Source organism: Patagioenas fasciata, chromosome 13 (genome assembly GCF_037038585.1).
Source record: "Patagioenas fasciata isolate bPatFas1 chromosome 13, bPatFas1.hap1, whole genome shotgun sequence".
Lineage (NCBI taxonomy): Eukaryota > Metazoa > Chordata > Aves > Columbiformes > Columbidae > Patagioenas > Patagioenas fasciata.
Genome location: NC_092532.1, coordinates 16,294,983 through 16,313,036, shown reverse-complemented (window position 1 = coordinate 16,313,036; position 18,054 = coordinate 16,294,983). Strand labels below are relative to the sequence as shown.

The window sequence follows — 18,054 nt, the reverse complement described above, 5'->3', positions numbered from 1 at the left end:
CAGCAAGTCGGGCCCGCCAGAGCTTCGGGTCATTTTTCCTCCCGGGGCCACCCGGCTGAGATAAAATCAAGCAGCTTCTGCACTTTCCTCCCCATCACTCAGGCCAATTACTCCATCAAAAGCAGCAATCAAATTAGTTTGGTGCTCGTCCTTGATAACATTATTAGTGGATTTTTTGGCAGCTGCTATGTCCCTAGTGCCTGTAAAAGGATTTTTAAATTAATTTGTTCTGATGTCTTTTTCTGATGTTGAATTAATGCTGATGAGTTCATAACCACAGGCTTAAATTGATTTCTGTTTAGATACCATGGGGTTTCCTTTCTCCCCAGTTTCCTGAGGTCATTCAGTCCTTCAGCAGTTTATGGTCCTTGTGATTTGGAAATGGTTTTGGCTAGTTCCCGAAAGCCCTGGTGTTCCTGAGCTTCCTATTCTACTGGCCTATCTATGCCAGGCCATCACATTAGCCAAGCGTTGAAAGAGGGATGCAGACCTCTTGGAAATGATGTAAAATACACTGCTACTGTGTCAAATGGCTTGGAACAGAATGTGCTGTTGTGAAACACCTCAGAGCCCCAAAACTGGGAGCTGGAGGCCTGGGCAGACTTGGGGATGTGCTGTGGTGGGTGTCAAACACCGCAACCGTCTCCACAGGACACGCTGAATTCTCTGCTCTCCATTTCTGAGCCCAAGTGACACCTAAAGTAATGGACTCTCTATAAGCATAATTTGGTATATTTTAATGACCTAGGATATTCAGATTAGCCACGATGAGTTACAGTGGCTTCTGTTTTTAACACTGTGTTCACTTCTTGAAATGCAACAGAAACAACACAAGAGAAAATTACTCTTGCAATAGAATAGGCAATTGCAAGGGGCTTCTCTGTAAAAGCCCTTTAGTGTATCTACCACACTTAAAATGGACAGATACCACAAACCAAGGAGATTAATCTGCTCTGGTTCATGCTATATTTCAAGTGTAATGTCCCTTCTGCTGTATCGCAGCAAAATAGGTTTCTGCTTTCCCCGAGCTGCAATCCATATAGTTTTTGCTGAAGATGATCATCGGAGGTTGTTCCTGGAAGACTGTAGTAGTTGGGAATTGTAGGTGGAACCACCACAGGTGTCCCTGGTGCCTCATCTACTATAGGTGACATCATAAATTGCTTCCTAGCAGGTTCAGGGACTTACAGAAACATCAATACATGGCACACACACACTGGCTTCCACTTGTGGATTTTGGGGAATTATTATTAACCAAACTACCTAATCACCTAAAATTTCTTGGATTTTGTATGCTTTTTGGATTTCTTTTGACTTTCTACCTGTTTATTTGTGAACACAGAGTGGAGATATTCAAAAAGAAAAATAAAGATGTCAAAATCCAAAGTTTGTCAGTTTGTGTATTAGTCTTTCTGGGTTTTGTGGTTCTAAATGAGGTCAAATAATTTTTGTATTTGTTATGAACTCACAAGTTCAAAATCTTTGCTGGTGCTACTTATAAAACCAAATTATAAATTTGCTAAAATATTATTATGTTGGAAAAGAACCGTTATTCCCACAGGTTTGGGGAAAAAAAGCCCTGCAACACAGCATGCATCATTTATAGCAACTTCTGAAGCAGACCTTAAAACCCAGGTCTCAATCAGACTTCAGTCTCAAACATGATGGAATTGCATGAGAAGACAATTGATGAAATTGTAGATGGGCCTTAAAACAGAAGAGAAGGAAAAGAAAAAGCAGAATTCTACAAGTTCATTAAAATCTCCATTAATCTGATCATAATAAAAGATTTGCTGCAGGAAAGTAGGTAAACCTTTCCATGCTTTTTCCAGGCTGCGTCTAACAGGCGTCTGCACCAATTTCCAGTGTCTGGTGTGAAGGAGTAAAGTCAGGCGTGACTGAGGTGCTGAGCGAAGCGAGGATCCTTGCGCAGCTTCTCTTCCAGAGCAAGGTATTTCTGTGGTGCTGTTTCCTTTTCCCTAAAACAAGAAGGGGGATGTCAGCGGAAAACTGCAGCGGGACATTGAGTAGAATGTTTTACAGAACAGCTTCGGTGCCGAGTTCCTGGGGGGTGACCTGTAGCCCTCCCCTGGACACTGTCCTCAGGCAGTTGTTCCCAATACCTCCTGAGCCTCAGCGATAGAATGTGGATAAGGAACGTGGTTTCAGAGTAACGGGTGAGGAATTCCTCCTCTTCCTCTTCGCTGAGCTTATCCTGGTTTTCCTGGAACCACTCATCTTTCTTCTGCAGCTCTTCCACCGCCTGTTAGGGGAACGAACAACCAGAAGTCAGGGTAACAGAGAGGAGAGCGAGGAGCAAGAGCACACCAAAGTGCAACTCAAAAGTTCAGGGAGCTGAGATGAAGGAAACCATAAATCAGAGCTGGCTTCTTTTCACAGGAGGCAATACGTTTGAAATAAGATCTCACAGAGTGAGAAAACAAGGGGAACCAAAATGTGGAACGGCAAAAGGCAGCAAAACCTGAATGAGTTGCCTCACTGTAGTCGAGAAGCACTGGAGAGCCAAATCAGCTCTGATTGAGACAGGAACTAAATTTCACCCTGAAGCTATTTTGAGCTTTGACCTTCACATGCTAAAGACATTAAAAAAACAACCAAACAAACAAACAAAGAAAAACCCAACCACACCACACATATACAGGCATGTTTATGGATCTCTTAAAGTAATCAAAGGAGGTTTCTCTCTTGCCTGCTGCCACAACGAGATGTGTTACCCTCCTGCCTCTGCAGAAGAGACTCCAGCAACAACACATCCCAGAGCAAGGCTGGTGATACCTTATCAAAGCGAGCCTGGATGATGTTGGCTTTATTAACGAGGCGCTGCTTCAAATCAGCCAGGCAGTCATTTCTGAGGCGCAGGGCCTGTGCCTTGGTCATTTTCTCTGTGTTTCCAGTTTGAAGAAGGAAAGGTGCCAAGTAATCCAGATCCTGTCCCTCTTGTCCCAGGAGATCATCCTCCCTGCTCTTCTTCTGGAGGGGGAAGGACAGAGAGAGTCACGGTCCCATTTACCTGCTTCCCCAAACACCCTGTGATAAGGCAAAATAAAACTCAAGGCCAAAAATATCCCCCTCCCAACCAGCAAGGAAATGATGTTTCTTTTTCCTATAGTTTGATCAAAACTACTGCTTTGCATTAGCTCTGCATACCAACCCTTCCCCAATGAGGTGTTTATTCTGTAGTTTATTTCCATCATCCTTTTTCACATTTCTCATAATTTCCTTGATTGCAGAGACATCTCTTACACAAAATGTCCTGTCCACTGAGGGTTCTACAAAATGAACTTGTATTTTAACAGAAAGAGATTAGCACAGGGTATTTTGAGTGATACCACCATCTAGGCTGGCAAATAGCTGGTTCTTGGATCTTTGCCCCTATTTGTGTTACACACCAGAAGTCTGGCCTGTAAAACCTACTATCACCTTTTATAACCTCTCTATTCAGAAAAGGTCAGTCTAAAAATCATTTGGATGAAGCATCTTTGAGATCTTGAAAAATTGCAAGTAATTATTCTTAAAGCTTTTTGCATTTGTCCAGAACATTCATAAGGTATTAATTCCTCAACAGAGATCCTGGAACAAAATTGGCTTTGCAAGTGATAATGAAAACCAAAGAAGTCCATATTTGCCTAACAAAATGAGCCCTGGCTAGAAAGATACAGCTTGGATTCCCTTATCATGCTCCCTATTATAAACTAATCCTTTATAATAATTTTATTTATTAACTAAGCAAAATAAAACAAACCAATAATATTTCTCAATGATATGAGTTTTTCCAGAAAGTCAGAAGGTCATAGCATGATCATCTTCTCATGCAAAGTCAATTGAAGCTGTGCTGATTTACACCTGTTGGGGATTTGGCTGAGTATATTTTAATGATGCTAAAAGCTCTTCCGAGATAATTCAGATAGAAAAAGCTTACTCTGGATCTCTTTGTGTATATGTAATAAAGACTGGGATTACTGAAGTCTACCTACCATGGCTTCATACTCTTGTCTTCTCTTTTCATTCCTCTCTGTATCATAAATTGAAACTAACAATTTAATGGAATTTTCTTCATTCTCACGGGTCTTCAAAATGTTTAAGACCTTCAAAAAAATCAGAAGAAAGACTCCTTAGCTTTCCCACAAAATGACAATACTTTACATGCTTGACCAGCTAACAGAGCAGATGCTGCATACAAGAACTGTAGCATAAGGTTAACTATAGAAAATCTATACAAATATGTTCATATCCTGCTGATAGATGAAGCCAATTGTGGTCTTATTTTCAGATTTCTGCTCTGTATGAAATTCTTGAACACAGTTATTGATATTATCTGTTAAGAAAGCTCCTCTGGAGTCATAGTCTTGCCACTATTTTTGAAATTGCACGGATAGCTTTAACTTATTCTTTGCCTTAACAGGATATACAGCACAAGCAATGTGAATATTTTATCTCTTGATACATCAAGATTGAGAAACTTGGAAAGGTAGTTCATGAGGTCCCAGTTAACTAGCTTCAAATTTCTGAAAAAAAAAATGTTCTTAATATTACTCATATTCTGGGCTAATATAGTTGAGCTCTTCCTCACCAGCTCCTTTAGGAGCAATTCTTCCTCACAAAAACATTTAAAAGGTAAAATCCAATAGCTTTGCCTCCATCTGCTAGAATGGTTGTATGTATCATCAAGTAATTACAAAGACTTCTGAGAACATGGATTTGTTACACTGGTCACAGTGTGATTAGCAGTACAAGCAACGTGTTTTATTAAGTATTTCCCTACAGTTGCTCTCACAAAAAGTCACTTCAATATTTCGGATAGGACTTTCAGGAAATGCCTAGCAACCAGATACAGCATGACATACAATATCCTTTCTTTTTGGTCTTGTTCCCAGGCAAAAGGCAGATATATTTCTAGATGCCCCAACTCATACACTATTACTTGCTCTGTGAAACTGTCTTCCTACTTGAGAATGAAGAGTAAGCGCAGGAGCTGGAAAGTGTGTGACTCTCCATAAATATATTAAAGCTACATCTTTACTGAATAGTGGCTGGGTTACAAGCTTGATAATTCAGCATAGAGACCAGCTTTGTGACACCAGAGTTTTATTTTTATCACAGCTTATTCTGAGGATGCTTTGGCAACCAGTCAACTGAAACCATTTCCATGCCTGACCAACTCTGACAAGAGCATGGACACCTCCCTGTTACCTCTGCTTCAGATCGCCGCACTTCTTCCTTCAGCTGCTTCTCCACCTCTATTAGCTCCTGCAACATTTTGTACAGATGGACCAGCTTTTCTTCCTTAGAGAACCCCGCCTGGAAGCAGATAAACTACTGAAAGACAGAAGTGCTCTCTGGGTGCACGGGAGCAGATACTCTGCTAACAGAAATTGGCACAATTCCGCTATCGTCAATATAGTGACATTGATTTCCACCATGGGAACATCTAACCCATTGGCAACAGTTTATTAGGCTTCATTTCCACTTTGGATCCATCAGTAACTTAAGCCAAATGGAATGTCCTGTACTTTGCCAATGCTGCTGTTATATGGTTGGAACCAGTTCTGCATTGTTAGAGATGAAAGGGTGGCACTCCAGCGATTGCAGTCTGTGTATTCTCAATGGGAGAGAGAAACTTAAAGTAACTTGCATAACATAAAAAATCCTGGATTTGCAATCTCTCTTTGATTTTCCCTCAGTGTAATTGTGTAGCACCACTCCAGAATTTACTGGTAGACTGCTGCTCCTGATTAGACTCACATCAGTGATGTTACTGGAGTAACACTCGCCCCTTCCCCAAAGCCAGAATTTGGCTTAATGACAGCACTCTACTCTGTTGTTTGGTTTTCTTTATGTATCTTTTACTTAAGGCTATCTATCTATCAGCACTGCATGAAGTCTCAGCATCTTGCTCTGCATCTGCAGGGTGAACTGGGAGATTTAAGCAATGATGTGACCTAATAGGTCCATGGCAGAACTGGAGCTAGAATCCAGGACATCTGCTTCTCTGCTGGATCTCCAAGCGAGAACAGCAGAGGACATTTCAACTTCTCTGCCACGAATCTTGCCACCTTCCTTTGTGTATTGTGATCTAGAAATCTTCAAGATGTAACTAGTTTTTCTCCATACCTGGTATGTGATACACATGTCTGGGGTCATGACGTCTTCTCTTCCTCTTATCTCCCCCTCTGGTATTTTGAAGAAATCCTTCTGTGAGGCAGTAAGGTAGTTATCCTTGAGGTGGTATGTCAGATGGATCATCTCCTCTGTGATCAGAAAGATACGTTCTGCTACATCTTCATCAGCAGGTTTTTCTGGGTTTCTGTGGAAACACTCCTTGATTTGCTAATAAGGGGGGAAAAGAAAGAGATGGAAGCAGGCCAGGCAACACAGAAAACCAGCAAGATTTGCAGAGCGGGGTAAAAACCCAAGGCAAAAATTGGCCGTCTCTGCCTGTACTACGGTGGCATCTCTTGGCCCATGGTCCTACTGTTCTGTCCTGTGCCTGAGGAAAAAAAAAAAAAAAGCACAAAACTGCTTAAAGTAATACAGAAGTCTATTTGTCAGCTTGGGACGCATCCCTCCCTAGGGAACTGCAGGAAGAAAGGTATTTTGGGGCACAGTTTCCTACATTCCCCAACATAGGGAAGGAAACAGGAGCATGTTGGGTGCTGGTCCAAAGGCAGGGCACTGCATGGCTCTGTCTTGGCAGGTAAAGTGTTTGAGCCATACTGCCAGTGTCGGATTTGCTCCATCTTCTGTTCTCTAAATCAGACCTGACTAGATGAAGAGGTAGATTACCTGCTTGTAACAAATCAGAGTGATGGGACACTTCATGAGGAACCTAAAACATTATTAGTTTGGGGTCAGAACGTGAAATAATTTCACTAGTTTTGAGTCTTGTGAATATTTCGTTTCAAAATCATAGTCAAACTTTTTTCTTTCCTCTGACACACATTTTCCAAGTCTTAGTTCCCCAGTTTCATTCTAGCTGCTCAATGCAGTTCGTGACAACTGGCCACACTGCAGCTCTCTGTCAGGCAAGCAACTGTGAGACACAGCAGCTGAACAAGGCTTGGATGCCTCATTTGGAGTTTTGCCTTGGCCATGCCCACTGAAAATGAACCTAAAGCCCTAGGCAGTATGTTTTGCATAGTATAAATATCAGAGTGACAGATATTTTTCTGTTTCTGTCCTGGCCGTACCACTATAGGCCGGGCGTTAGCGTCAGCTCTCATGCCAGCCAAGAGTACTTTCTTTCCTCTTTTGCCAAACTCCGTGTACCGGACGTGCAGGAAGTCATCCCGCCCCACAAAGTACTCTGTCATCTCCATAGCACTGCAGACACGTTTCTGGAGGCCATCAACTCGCGCCTCGTTGTAAAACTCCATTGTATTTTCAGTCTCTGGTTCCAGCCACACGTAGGTGTGAGCTAAGGACACAAAAGAGATTGCATAAATTTTCATAGTTAGCAACCACAATATGGTGAGCACAGCTGTGTCCAGAGGAAGTCTCATTTTCTTCAGCAGCCAATAAGTCAAATGCACAGAAGAGTGTAAGATGGGAATGTTACCTCCTCACTGCTGTGCACCAATGTGCCTAAAGACAGCAGGACAGTTTTGCAGGGACACTGCCTTCCTCACACAGCAAGGCAATAGTAAGCAGAGCCTGGACCCTGCTCTTCCCAAACCAGGGGTGGGTGCAGGCTCTCGAGCTGAAATGCTGCTTGAGCAACAGATCTGATGCAGGGCTTTCTCTCTCCCAGCTGCATAATACTGAGAGACCAAACACAATCCCTAGGAGAAAGTTTCTACTTCTATCACCTCTGTTGGTAGAAGTAAATGATATCAGCCTATATATGTGATAGGTATGTATTTTTCTTCTGTTATGCTGGGGGGCGAGCACCGTCCAGGTCTGGAAGCCAACAACCCAATTCACTGCTCTCCCCACGGGAGACCGTACTTATCAAGGCAATTCATCCCAGAAGTTTGCAACCCCCCCACCTTCGGGCTTTTGCCACTGCTACAGGGAATTCACATGAAGTCCCATCAACTGCAGTGGCTGCTCAGATGAGCTGAAATACCTTTAAGATGGAAGCGGTGTCCTGGGCTGAAATAGTCTGTGGTCAGCTGTGTTTGTTTATTCACTTCTCTCAAATCCAACATGTCTTCTCGGTTTGTGAACCACTCCTTCACCTCCACTACTTCAGAACCTGGCAGGAGACAAACCGTTGCACAACCTTAGGTCACACTGTTGGAGGTGGCAAGATTCATCTGATGAGTTTTCAGTGTCAGTGCAAGCACCCTGTGCTCCTGATACATCATACAGTCACTGGAATTGCCCCTGGGCATAGGGGCATTTTGTAGATGAATCCTAATCTACATTTGAGTAGATTAATTACACTTCAGGAGGGTTTATTCCTCTCCATCTACAAGAATTAAAGGAATCAGCTCAGGGAGAGGAGGTGGCACAGCAGATGGTTATGTTTAGGCGAGAGAAATTCCATGCCAAATACTTAATGATAGTGTCGAGAGTGAAGGGAAGGGAAATGAGGTGGGGGCATTGCACTACCCAGGAGGGCTGAGGACAGGACACTGTATGTCCAGTTAGGAATCTGCACAGTTTCTTGGACTAGCTGTTAAAGAATAACGCTTCAGAGTACAGAAATCTCCACAGTTCTTAGCTGCCCCTTTCTATGGCTCCTGTCGACACCAGTAGGAATAGCAATGCTATTAGATCAATTTAAACCAGCCTTCCATTTCTTTGAAGACTGAAAATCCAAGCAGGTGACCTATGACACGGAACAGCCACATCCTTGGGGTATTAAACAGATTCAAACTCTGACAGGAAACCCTAGCAGTGCTGGAAAGTTCTGGGTCTTGTCAAGACAGTGAGTGCGGTGAAGCATTTGAAGATGTGGTAGACAAGTCCCCCACAAATGTGAAAGGAGGATGAGAAAGCATTACAGAGACTCTGGCAGAAAGGGAACCACCTCCCCCTTCCCATCAGCACATCCCAGGCTGCATTTGCTCAGTGAATCGAGTGTGTTCACTCATCCCTCTTACACTCTGCATCTGCATAGATGGTGAGGCGTTTTACCAGCCCATTTTCATTAAGGTATGGTGCCCATTTCTCCAGCTTTGCTTTCTTGTACAGAGTCACCTTCGTCCCCTGGCAACAGCGGGTCTCAAACTCTGCAGTGGGTAAGAGAGGTGTCAGAAAAATTGACTCCCTTGTATTCAGCCCCAGAAAAAAAAGAATTCTAGAGTGAGAAAACCATGGTATAAGGGCATAAGGTATAAGGAAAACCAGACATTTTTTGATTGCATTCAGCTCCCAGTAAAGCTGCTCAAACCCTGTTTGTTGCACTTTAATGTTATAATAGTATAATAACTCTTTTATTTCCCAAAGCAGATATTTGATAATGCGGGGGCACTCCATTGTGCATAGCAGTAACAGCAAATCCATCCTGGGCAAAATCATTCAGCTAGCAGGAAAACACAGGGCAGGGGTGTGTGTGTGTCTGCAGAGGGGTTCCCACCCAGGACGGGACCATGTCCTGAGGGGCAGCATTCAGACCTTCACCTACTGCACTTCACTGCTGTACCTTGTCCATCCTGAAGGGAGAACTCTTGAGTGAGATAAACCAACATTTAAAATCCAGTAAAAGTTTAGTTGAGGGGCAAGCAAAAGGCAAAGGAAGAACAAATACCTCTGGGAGATATCTGAATTGGGTCTACCCATGATGGTGGCATGTCAAAACTCCTGTTTTTATCTTCTGGTTCTTGCTGAAACAGAAGCAGAGATTTGCATTTTTGAAAGCTTCTCCCAGGAGGCACTTTGGTTCTAGAGGATGCAGTGCAGCAATCAGAGTTCAGCTTTGTGCAAAGCTGCACGGGTCCTGGGGAACACGGTGGCAGAGTTATGAGAGCTGTGTCGGTCACACACAGCCCGAGGACAGAGGTAAGCAGCACACTACAGCTTACATAGAATGAGAACTTTACTACATCCCCACACTCTCACTAGCACATCCCTTCTCGAGACTAACGAAATTCTCTTCTTTTGGCTGACAGTCACGCTGGACAGGGGATGAAGGTGACAATCATCATTCAAACTAATGACCAGCTTATTTTCTGTAGACCTTGGAAAGTGCTTTGCTCCCCTGTTATGGGCACAGGCTGAGGAGAGCAGGTAACAGGAGGGAATGCCCTGTTACTGGTGTTACCCCATCCTGCTGTGCTGGTGCAATGCCTGCTTTATCACAGTGTTCTCCCACCAGGACAACATACCATTTTTGCTTCCAGTACACAACATTTTTTGCTATATAAGAGTACACACATTATTTTTACATTTGGCTGGTAACTCCATTTGGCAGTCAGGAGAACAGGGCGCTGACCAGCAGAGAAAGAGTATCCAGAAAAAGTTCAGTTTGGGTTGTATTTTTTTTAATTATTTCATCCCAAGGGTCAATGCACTGGAGGCCCACGGACATCCCTCGCCACTTAGGACACCAGAAGTACCACCTGGGGTCTTGCTTCAAAAAGCATCAGAACTATTCAAGATTGAGAAGGAATCTAAAGTGCAAACCACGACTTAGCAAGAGCAATACTGATCTGACCTGGAGAGGGCAGCAGGCAGGCAGACATGAGCAGGCCTACAAACACACCAGTTGGATTCAGCATCCCCACCGCGGGACAGCCATCATTTGGGTCACTCACCATGTCATCCATGTCATTGTCAGGCAACTCATTTTTCTGCTCTGCATCTGGGAGCAGCTGATGAGGCTTGTTGCTCCCCGAAAGCATAACCTCCCAGCGGATATTGTCACTCAAGTCGAAGACGAGATCCTAAGCCAAACAGAAGAAACCCAATTAACTACGGAGCACTCTCAAGGGCCTGACACTAAACTGAACGCTGCTCCTGCACCTCTGCAGTGCCGTGGACCCAGCTGGGTGTCAGAGAATTAAAGGACTCTAGACAGACTCTGGATCTCAGTGAGGCTGACTGGTGAGACCCTAAAGACTGCCCCTGTGCCTAGGCGGCTATAGACCCTTTTCCTCACGGTGCCTCTGCCACAGATAATAGGAAGTTGCTGGAAATGCTTCTGCCTCCTTCCTCAGGGCACGCACGGCGTCAGGGTCATCCACACAGGCCTAACACTCTGACTCAGATCCTCCCCTCCCAAACTTTACATCAGCTGGGGACTAGCTGAAGTGTGGGAAGGGCCTAATCAAGATCTTTCCTGCCTTGAGCCATGCTTGACAGGTTCAAAATATCCTCTGCCTTAAAACCTGTTGCTTGAGAGAATGGGTGTCCAGCCAGCCTTAAAAGCTGATATTCTAACACTGTCATGCTTAACAAGTGTGATACATATTTCCTAGCTCAGGATCTGGGATGTCCTGGAGTAGTTCAGGAGTCTATGTAACCAGAGCAACATGACCAGAGACAACACAGAGAATGGTAAGTGAGAACTGGGATCACCACTGATCCTGGACTTCCCCAGGACTCCTGTAAGCCCAACTGTCCCTCCCAGGCACAGGGTGCTTAAGGGCTCATTACCTTGCAGCCGTTCCAGCAGTCCTGCATGTTCACCCAGTAGTTCCTGTGGTTCCAGACGCTCTCAATCCCAAGGAATTGCTCATCCGTGGTGCCATGGCTGTGTCCCGTGAAGGGGTTGATGAAGAAGGTCTCAGGCACCTCTCTCTTCCCAGACAGAACCAAAACCCAGGCATGCACCCGTAAGCCATTCAAAGGGTCCCGCTTGGGCTTTTCCACTTCCTGTAGTGCAGAGGACAGAGCTGCAATTATTGCCATTTTATTGCCACTTTAGTCCAACCCAAAAGCAATCATATTCCCTCCTCTATCCACTTCTAAAGGTTTCCAGGCCCTCAACACTCTCCAGAAGAGTGAAGCAGTACATACCCAGTACCTATTCCTGTGCCAGCACCCTCTGTGCTCCCAGAGGCCAAGTGCACATGGCCATGATCACCCTGATGTGATGTGTGGTGACCTCCCTTCTTTGGTCACCTATTACCTGTGTCTCAGCATTTGCTCCTGAAGTTTAGAGTGAGCTGGACCTTGCTTACTCACCATGACCACCTCCTCTCCTCTTTCCTTGTCCTTTTGAGCAGCTTCAGTTTCTGCCTTCTTTGCCTTCTTGGCCTTTTGCTGAAGTTCGAACTTGCTCTGCAAGTCTGGTGGGGACTTAATTCTATATTTGTTGGACTTCTTAATCTCCTCTTTTGGTACCTGCATCCACAAAAGTGGGGTATTGCTGTGAAACCCAGCAGGGATTAAGAGAAGGGAGAAAACGTATGGCTGACAGGTACCTCCCAGTTCCCATCCCTTGGCAGTTTGCAGTATTAGGCCTGGGGAGCAGGAATTCACTGAAGCCAGAGACCTCGTAAGGAACCATGGAAGAGACCACTCAAAAGATCCCTTTGGTGAGGTCCCTGCTTGATACAGACTGAAACCCAGAGTAAGCCTGAAGTTTTTTCCCCTAGCTCAGCTGTGGAGCTCACTGGAAATGAACAGACAGAGCTCACTGCACGTCTCACCTCCTGAGGCTTCCTGAGGAGCGGACACTCCTCCAGAGTCTCGTCCAGGGTGCATATCTCACGGGTGGCATACCCGTGCACACAATAGGCATCATATCCAGCCCCGATCAGCATGGAGCACAGCAGCACGCTGAAGTCAAAGCAGTTCCCTCGCTGATATTTCAGGATGGTGGTTGGGGAATAGAGCGAACTGGGCTTGAAAGAGAGAGATTCGTGGGCTCAGAGCTTGTCTTGTGCAGCTAAAACATACACCAGGCAGAGAGCAGGAGAGCGAAAGGGCATTGCCCATATCCCTGGGCTCTACAGCCATAGGGAATCTGTTACATAAAATGCCTGTGTGAGCCACAGGCACCAAAAGTCCCCTCCAAAGTGATCTGTGGAAATTCTGCCCCCAAATCTGGTAAAAAATTTAACGATAGGGAGAGATGGGCAGAAAAATCTTATCAAACTACTGAAAATCTAATGCTAAGCACGACACTGGAGTGGAACTTACCTCACCTCTAGCTGGTCTGTCTGCAGCCTTTCAAAGCAAAAGTCCCACCAGCTAAATTATAGTTGAAAGGAAGGATCATACTCCCTTCTGGCCCTCACCAGTGACCAAGGAAAGGGATCAATACACACATACTGCATATAGAGAGGTTCTACGTAGACAATCTACTCCCAGATCTCAGACATCACCTTCGGCGGTCAAGGCAGTTTCTGTATGCTAAATGGAGATACATTCTCTGTAGCTGCAAAGTGTCAAAGTTCCTCTTGAGAGCCTTAGCTAGCATGGAGCTCATGTAGGTTGTTTGGGGCACTCTGCAGAGCATCAGCAGTCCTTGTTAGCAAAGACTGTGCTCCCTTTGCTTTAGCTGATTCACGCCAACCAAGAACTTGCTCCAACTCTGGCATCATCCCTTCTTGACAGTCCAGAAATCTTTCTTTAGCCACCGCAAAATATCCCCAAAATTGGGACAGAAGTGTTTAGAGCCTCTAAGAACTAGTCACTGAGGTCAGACATCATCCCCTGAGCTTTATATATATATACTCCTTTGTTCCAAGGCATCATGGCCTTTGGAGGGGAAGCTTGTCTGCCATTGCAACCTGCAGCAGACCAGCTGATCACTTGGGGTGACTGAGAGCAGGGCCAGGCCCACTCTTGTTGAAATGGTGCTCAATTGTTTGACAGGCACAGCATTGTACATGAACTGGGATTACAGGTCCAAACAGAGTGTAAAGGGCCTGGGAAAATTTGAGGGTTGCCTAAGTAATGAGGGGATGATGGAGGGGTCAAAGACCTTTGTAATCCCAGTCACTGGGGCTTCCACGTTGTATCCTCCCAAGAGGCCCTTCTGTCACTTCTGTTACGGGGCTGGTTCTGACGGGACTGCAACCCCTTTCTTACCGGTGTGATAGGGGACTTGAGGGGCTCCATAATGAGGTAATCAGCGACAAAGCTGGCACAGCCATCCCAGTGGTACAGCTCTGTATAAGGCAGCAGGGTTGGCCTCACTGTTGTGCTCACAAACTTCTGCAGGGCAACAAGACGACTTTGGTTAGCCAACAGAGGCCTTGGCAGAGTCTCCTGTCCAAAGCCATCCCCTCTGACCAACCCTGGATGCTGCAGCTCACGTTCAGGACCTCCCCAGAGCATACGAACAGCACCAGTAACCCTCCTTGCCTGTTCTGAGATGGAAGCTGCATGGAGTTGAGAGGCCCTCTGCTTGTCTGTGGCTAAAACTTCAAGCTCATCTCACACACATTACAGATTTGATCCAGTTCTTCTCTTCATTTTCAAGCAAGACAAACAGCTACTGCCTTTTCTAGCTTTTACATCTGCCAGCATTTTTTGCCTTGCATGTTAAGGACATAATAAATACTGGGGAAAGCTGGTCCAAAGTAGCAATTCCAGATGCTTTGGAGAGCATCAAGTCCAGAACTAGAGAACAGTTGCGCAGCTTGGGCTTAGTCTTAAAACCAGACCACAAACTTCCACTTTTACTTCCTTCCCTATAACTTCTGAGAAGTTCAGAATAAGACCTAACTCTGTTTCTAAACTCCATACCTGTGGCTAAGCCTGATCCTTATCTATTCCATGTGTTTCTTTTATGTCCCTTTATGATTCTTTTATGTCCCTTTATGGTCGTTCCTGTTTCCTAAGGGTCACTCTGCAGGGCTGCAAGCTGCCTGCAGCTGACATGGCACCACCACCATGTGCACAGTACAATGCACTTGTGGGTTTGGACAGCCGTGTTGTTCCTGGGGTGCTGTGCACTTGCTCAGGGTGCTGTGGGCACAGCAAGTGGGTTCCCATTCCCTTTGGCCAGGAGGGAGGGCAGGAAGGGCTGCTGTCCTTCCCCAGCATTCGTCACTACAGAAGCCGCGTGGCCCCCACGCTGTGGCCCAGCCCCACACCAGCTCGTACCTCCACGCCACACTCGTTGATCGGGTGTAGGAAGAGCGGCTTGCGGTCAGGGCAGATGTGAGTATACTGCTGGAGGAAATGGGCAGCTATGTGCAGCAGCTTCTCTTCATTTTGGGAATTTGTCTTGTACGAGGACGGTAACTGAGACGTATCAATGGAGCTCCAGTCGAAATCACTTCCAGGGCAGGAGGAAAAACACAGGTAATAAGCTGGGTGCAATTTGGGAAAGATGATCTGCTATCAAAACATGGCAAGGACTCCCTGTTTCCCAGGGAAAAAATGGGGATTATATCCAATGACATGATTCTGGCATAACCAAGCTTCTCTGGAGTGATGGCAACCTGCCATATTCCCAGAGGCTCAGGGGATCTTTATATAGTGTCGTGACACAGCACTGAATGAATGCATATGAAGCAAATCTTACTGACACGTGCCCACTCTCAGACAAATACACAAGGCACATGAAACTCATTCACTCTGCTCCCCATGCAAGAGGACCATATGTGCCATCCACACACGTGCAATCTCCCTGTGGACCCCAAAGGGATCGTCTCTGCTCATGCCAGTAACTGACAGACACACGACTTACGGTACATCGCTTGGGACACAGACTTGCTCCACAGACTCCTTTGTCTTCAAGTCCTCGAGTTTATCACTGATCTCCAAAGGCTTCAGCTCTTTGTCTTTTTGCTCCTCTTCTTCCTGCTCTTCTTCGTGCTCCTCCAGGACCTCCATTCTGCCTCCTCCTGTCACTACAGAAATGCACACACCAGGGTGAATTCAGGGGTGGGACCCAGATATACAGCAACACTTGCATTCTGGCCACGGTGATTTAGTACAAGAGCATGGCTCAGGCAGCCAAAAGCACAATTCCCATTTCTGCAACAGTAAAGAGTGAGCACCGAATGTGAGCTCGGGCTGGGCTTGGGAAATAAGTGGCTGCATGTTCCTGGGCAGCTCGAGCCTGGGGGATCTAAGGAGCCATTGAAGGAGTGTTGTTTTTACAACTGATCTGGCACCTGACCCCAGCGAGGGGGAAGGACTGAGAGACATCAGACTATGAATCCTTAATGTAAAACAAAGTCTCTTCAAACTAATTCCAGAATGCAAACTGATTACTGTATTTTAAAAAAGTTAATCTAGGGGGAAGGATGGCCAAAGAGCCAGGAATCCATATTTTAAATAGATTGATAAGGGGAAGGGGATTGTTAGAATTAGATAAATGAAATATGTAAACTGAGGCAGGCGTTGGGTAGTCTGTAAACCCTGATGTACCCAACAAATGGGGAACAGCGGAGGGAATTTGCGGCTGGGATTTGGGGGGCGGAGTGGATATAAGCAGGGGCTTTTCACCCTATTCCATGTGCCTGCCTTTAGGCAGCACACCCGGTCTTGCAAAATCGTTAATAAAATATGCTTTGCTGAGAGATCCTGCCCGGGACTATTAAACTGCCAAGGCAATTGTTTCCTACATGGGCACCTGCCGATGGCCCGAGCCCGCGGGCTGCACCCGGCCCGGCCGGCTGCGCAGGGGCCTTGGAAGGAGGGGATGTTTTTCAGCAGAGCCAGCAACCTCCAAGGACAGAGGGCTGTTTATATTATTTATTTACATCTCAGGGAGGCGGGGGGCTGTTTGTTTTCCCCTCCCTCCGGTCAGGCTGACCCTGTGAGGAGCGGACAGCAGGAAGGAGGCACAGACCTTGCACCGCGGTTGCGGGGCAGCGGGTGTCCCTGGCCCCAGCACCGCACCCCGGCCCCTGCACCACCCCGGCAGCCCCCCGCCCCCGCCACCCCTTCAGCCCCGCGGCTCAAGGCCGGGCCGGGTGCAGCCGCAGCTCCCCTGCCCTCCCGCCGCCTCCCCGGCCTCACCGCCTCCGCCTCGCCGTTGCTGCCGGCCCGCGCACCATGGCAACGCCCGCCGCAGGGCCGCCTGGAGCCGGGGCGGGGGCTGCGGCCTCCCCCTGCCCTACCGCCGGGGCTTACCCGCAGGGTCTCCTGCCACCCCACACACCCTGGCTGCCCCATGCCCTCGGGGGCTCCTCAGGTGCCCCAGCCCGCCACGCCCTGAGAGCTCCCGACACCCGCCCCGGAGAGAAGGCAGCCCCCTCCGTCCAAAAGATTTTTGGGCGAAATGAGGGGGAAGCAGCCAAGCCCTGCCCAGCAGGGCGGCTTCGCCACCGGCTCCTGGAGACAGAAAGGCTGCCCTTAGAAAACAAAAACAATAAAAAACCACACACACTACAAAACACATAAAAAAGCCCCCTCCCCGCCACATTCCTCATCTTTTTGTTGCTTTCTGAGCCTGTGGAGCTGCACTGCCTTTGCATCTCTAAGCAACTCTGAAAGCTTCTCTCCCCATTAATTGCTTTGTAAAATACACATTGGAAAGCGTAGCTTCCTCACCCAAGAGCTGGCAGGAGGTGATGGCAGGAGGCCTTTTTTTTCTTCTTTTTTTTTTTATTTCTTTATTGCTCGTTCATTAGGCTGTAAGCAGGGTCAGGTGCTAAACACTTTGTTTTTCTGTTTCTCATTGTGCTTAGGAAAAAAAAAATGGATGGATATACTTTCACATTTGCTCCTATGTTATGGTGACTGTAGCAATGAAAGCTCTGAGGATACACATAGTCAATATATATATCAAGAAGCATCACTTTGAGTGATTGCTGCTATTTGCAGCTGGTTACTGTTTCCCAAACAAAGCATGACAGGATCATGCCCCCATTCCTCCATCTCCCACCAGTACTTCTCACCAAATCTTAGATGCCAGAAGTCACTAAAAAAATGCCAAAGCCAATGTACCTTGTGGTTGCAAAACCACGCATGTTTAGTACAGTTATCTGGCCTTCGCGTGTGCCGCTGTGGTATCTCATTATTGCTGCGTCAAAAGCAGGTACCACGAAACCAGTCGGATGCACGAAACCCCATATTCCCGGGGATTTTGCAGATATGCCCCCTGTTTGGGAACCCATCGAGGCTGTGAATTGGGTCAGTGTTCCCAGGCCACCGGCTAATCGAAAGGGCCATCTATGCCGGAGGATGGACTTTCCTCCCCGTCCGTCACTGAAGGATGCTCAGCTGGCTCTTGTG

At 46.5% G+C, this 18,054-nt stretch overlaps 1 protein-coding gene across 6 annotated transcripts; it reads right to left on the bottom strand.

The window, feature by feature from the left end:
• Nucleotides 1-1,384: 1,384 nt before the first annotated feature.
• Nucleotides 1,385-18,053, bottom strand: DRC7 (dynein regulatory complex subunit 7). Of its 6 annotated transcripts, none has more exons than XM_071814284.1 (18): nt 17,371-18,053; nt 15,557-15,719; nt 14,968-15,142; nt 13,948-14,073; nt 12,561-12,755; nt 12,094-12,252; nt 11,563-11,781; nt 10,722-10,850; nt 9,716-9,791; nt 9,069-9,197; nt 8,087-8,215; nt 7,209-7,435; nt 6,133-6,348; nt 5,212-5,319; nt 3,996-4,106; nt 2,797-2,991; nt 2,124-2,263; nt 1,385-1,979 (listed from the first exon to the last, which is right to left on the bottom strand). In XM_071814284.1, exons 2-18 carry the CDS (start codon nt 15,700-15,702, stop codon nt 1,889-1,891), a joined length of 2,571 nt encoding a protein of 856 aa, XP_071670385.1. In that variant the 5' UTR covers nt 15,703-15,719; nt 17,371-18,053; the 3' UTR covers nt 1,385-1,888. The 6 variants fall into 6 exon arrangements, with proteins under 6 accessions (XP_071670385.1, XP_065704164.1, XP_071670387.1 ...); XM_065848092.2 differs by lacking the exon at nt 17,371-18,053 and adding an exon at nt 16,837-16,975; XM_071814286.1 differs by lacking the exons at nt 9,069-9,197; nt 17,371-18,053 and adding an exon at nt 16,837-16,976.
• Nucleotide 18,054: the final 1 nt, after the last annotated feature.

Coding starts and splice junctions, on each gene's coding strand:
- DRC7 (XM_071814284.1), bottom strand. CDS start 15,702: ATGGAGGTCCTGGAGGAGCACGAAGAAGAGCAGGAAGAAGAGGAGCAA. Junction 14,074..14,967: donor TCAACGAGTGTGGCGTGGAG/GTACGAGCTGGT, acceptor GTTGCCCTGCAG/AAGTTTGTGAGCACAACAGT. Junction 11,782..12,093: donor GAGGAGAGGAGGTGGTCATG/GTGAGTAAGCAA, acceptor TCTGCACTACAG/GAAGTGGAAAAGCCCAAGCG.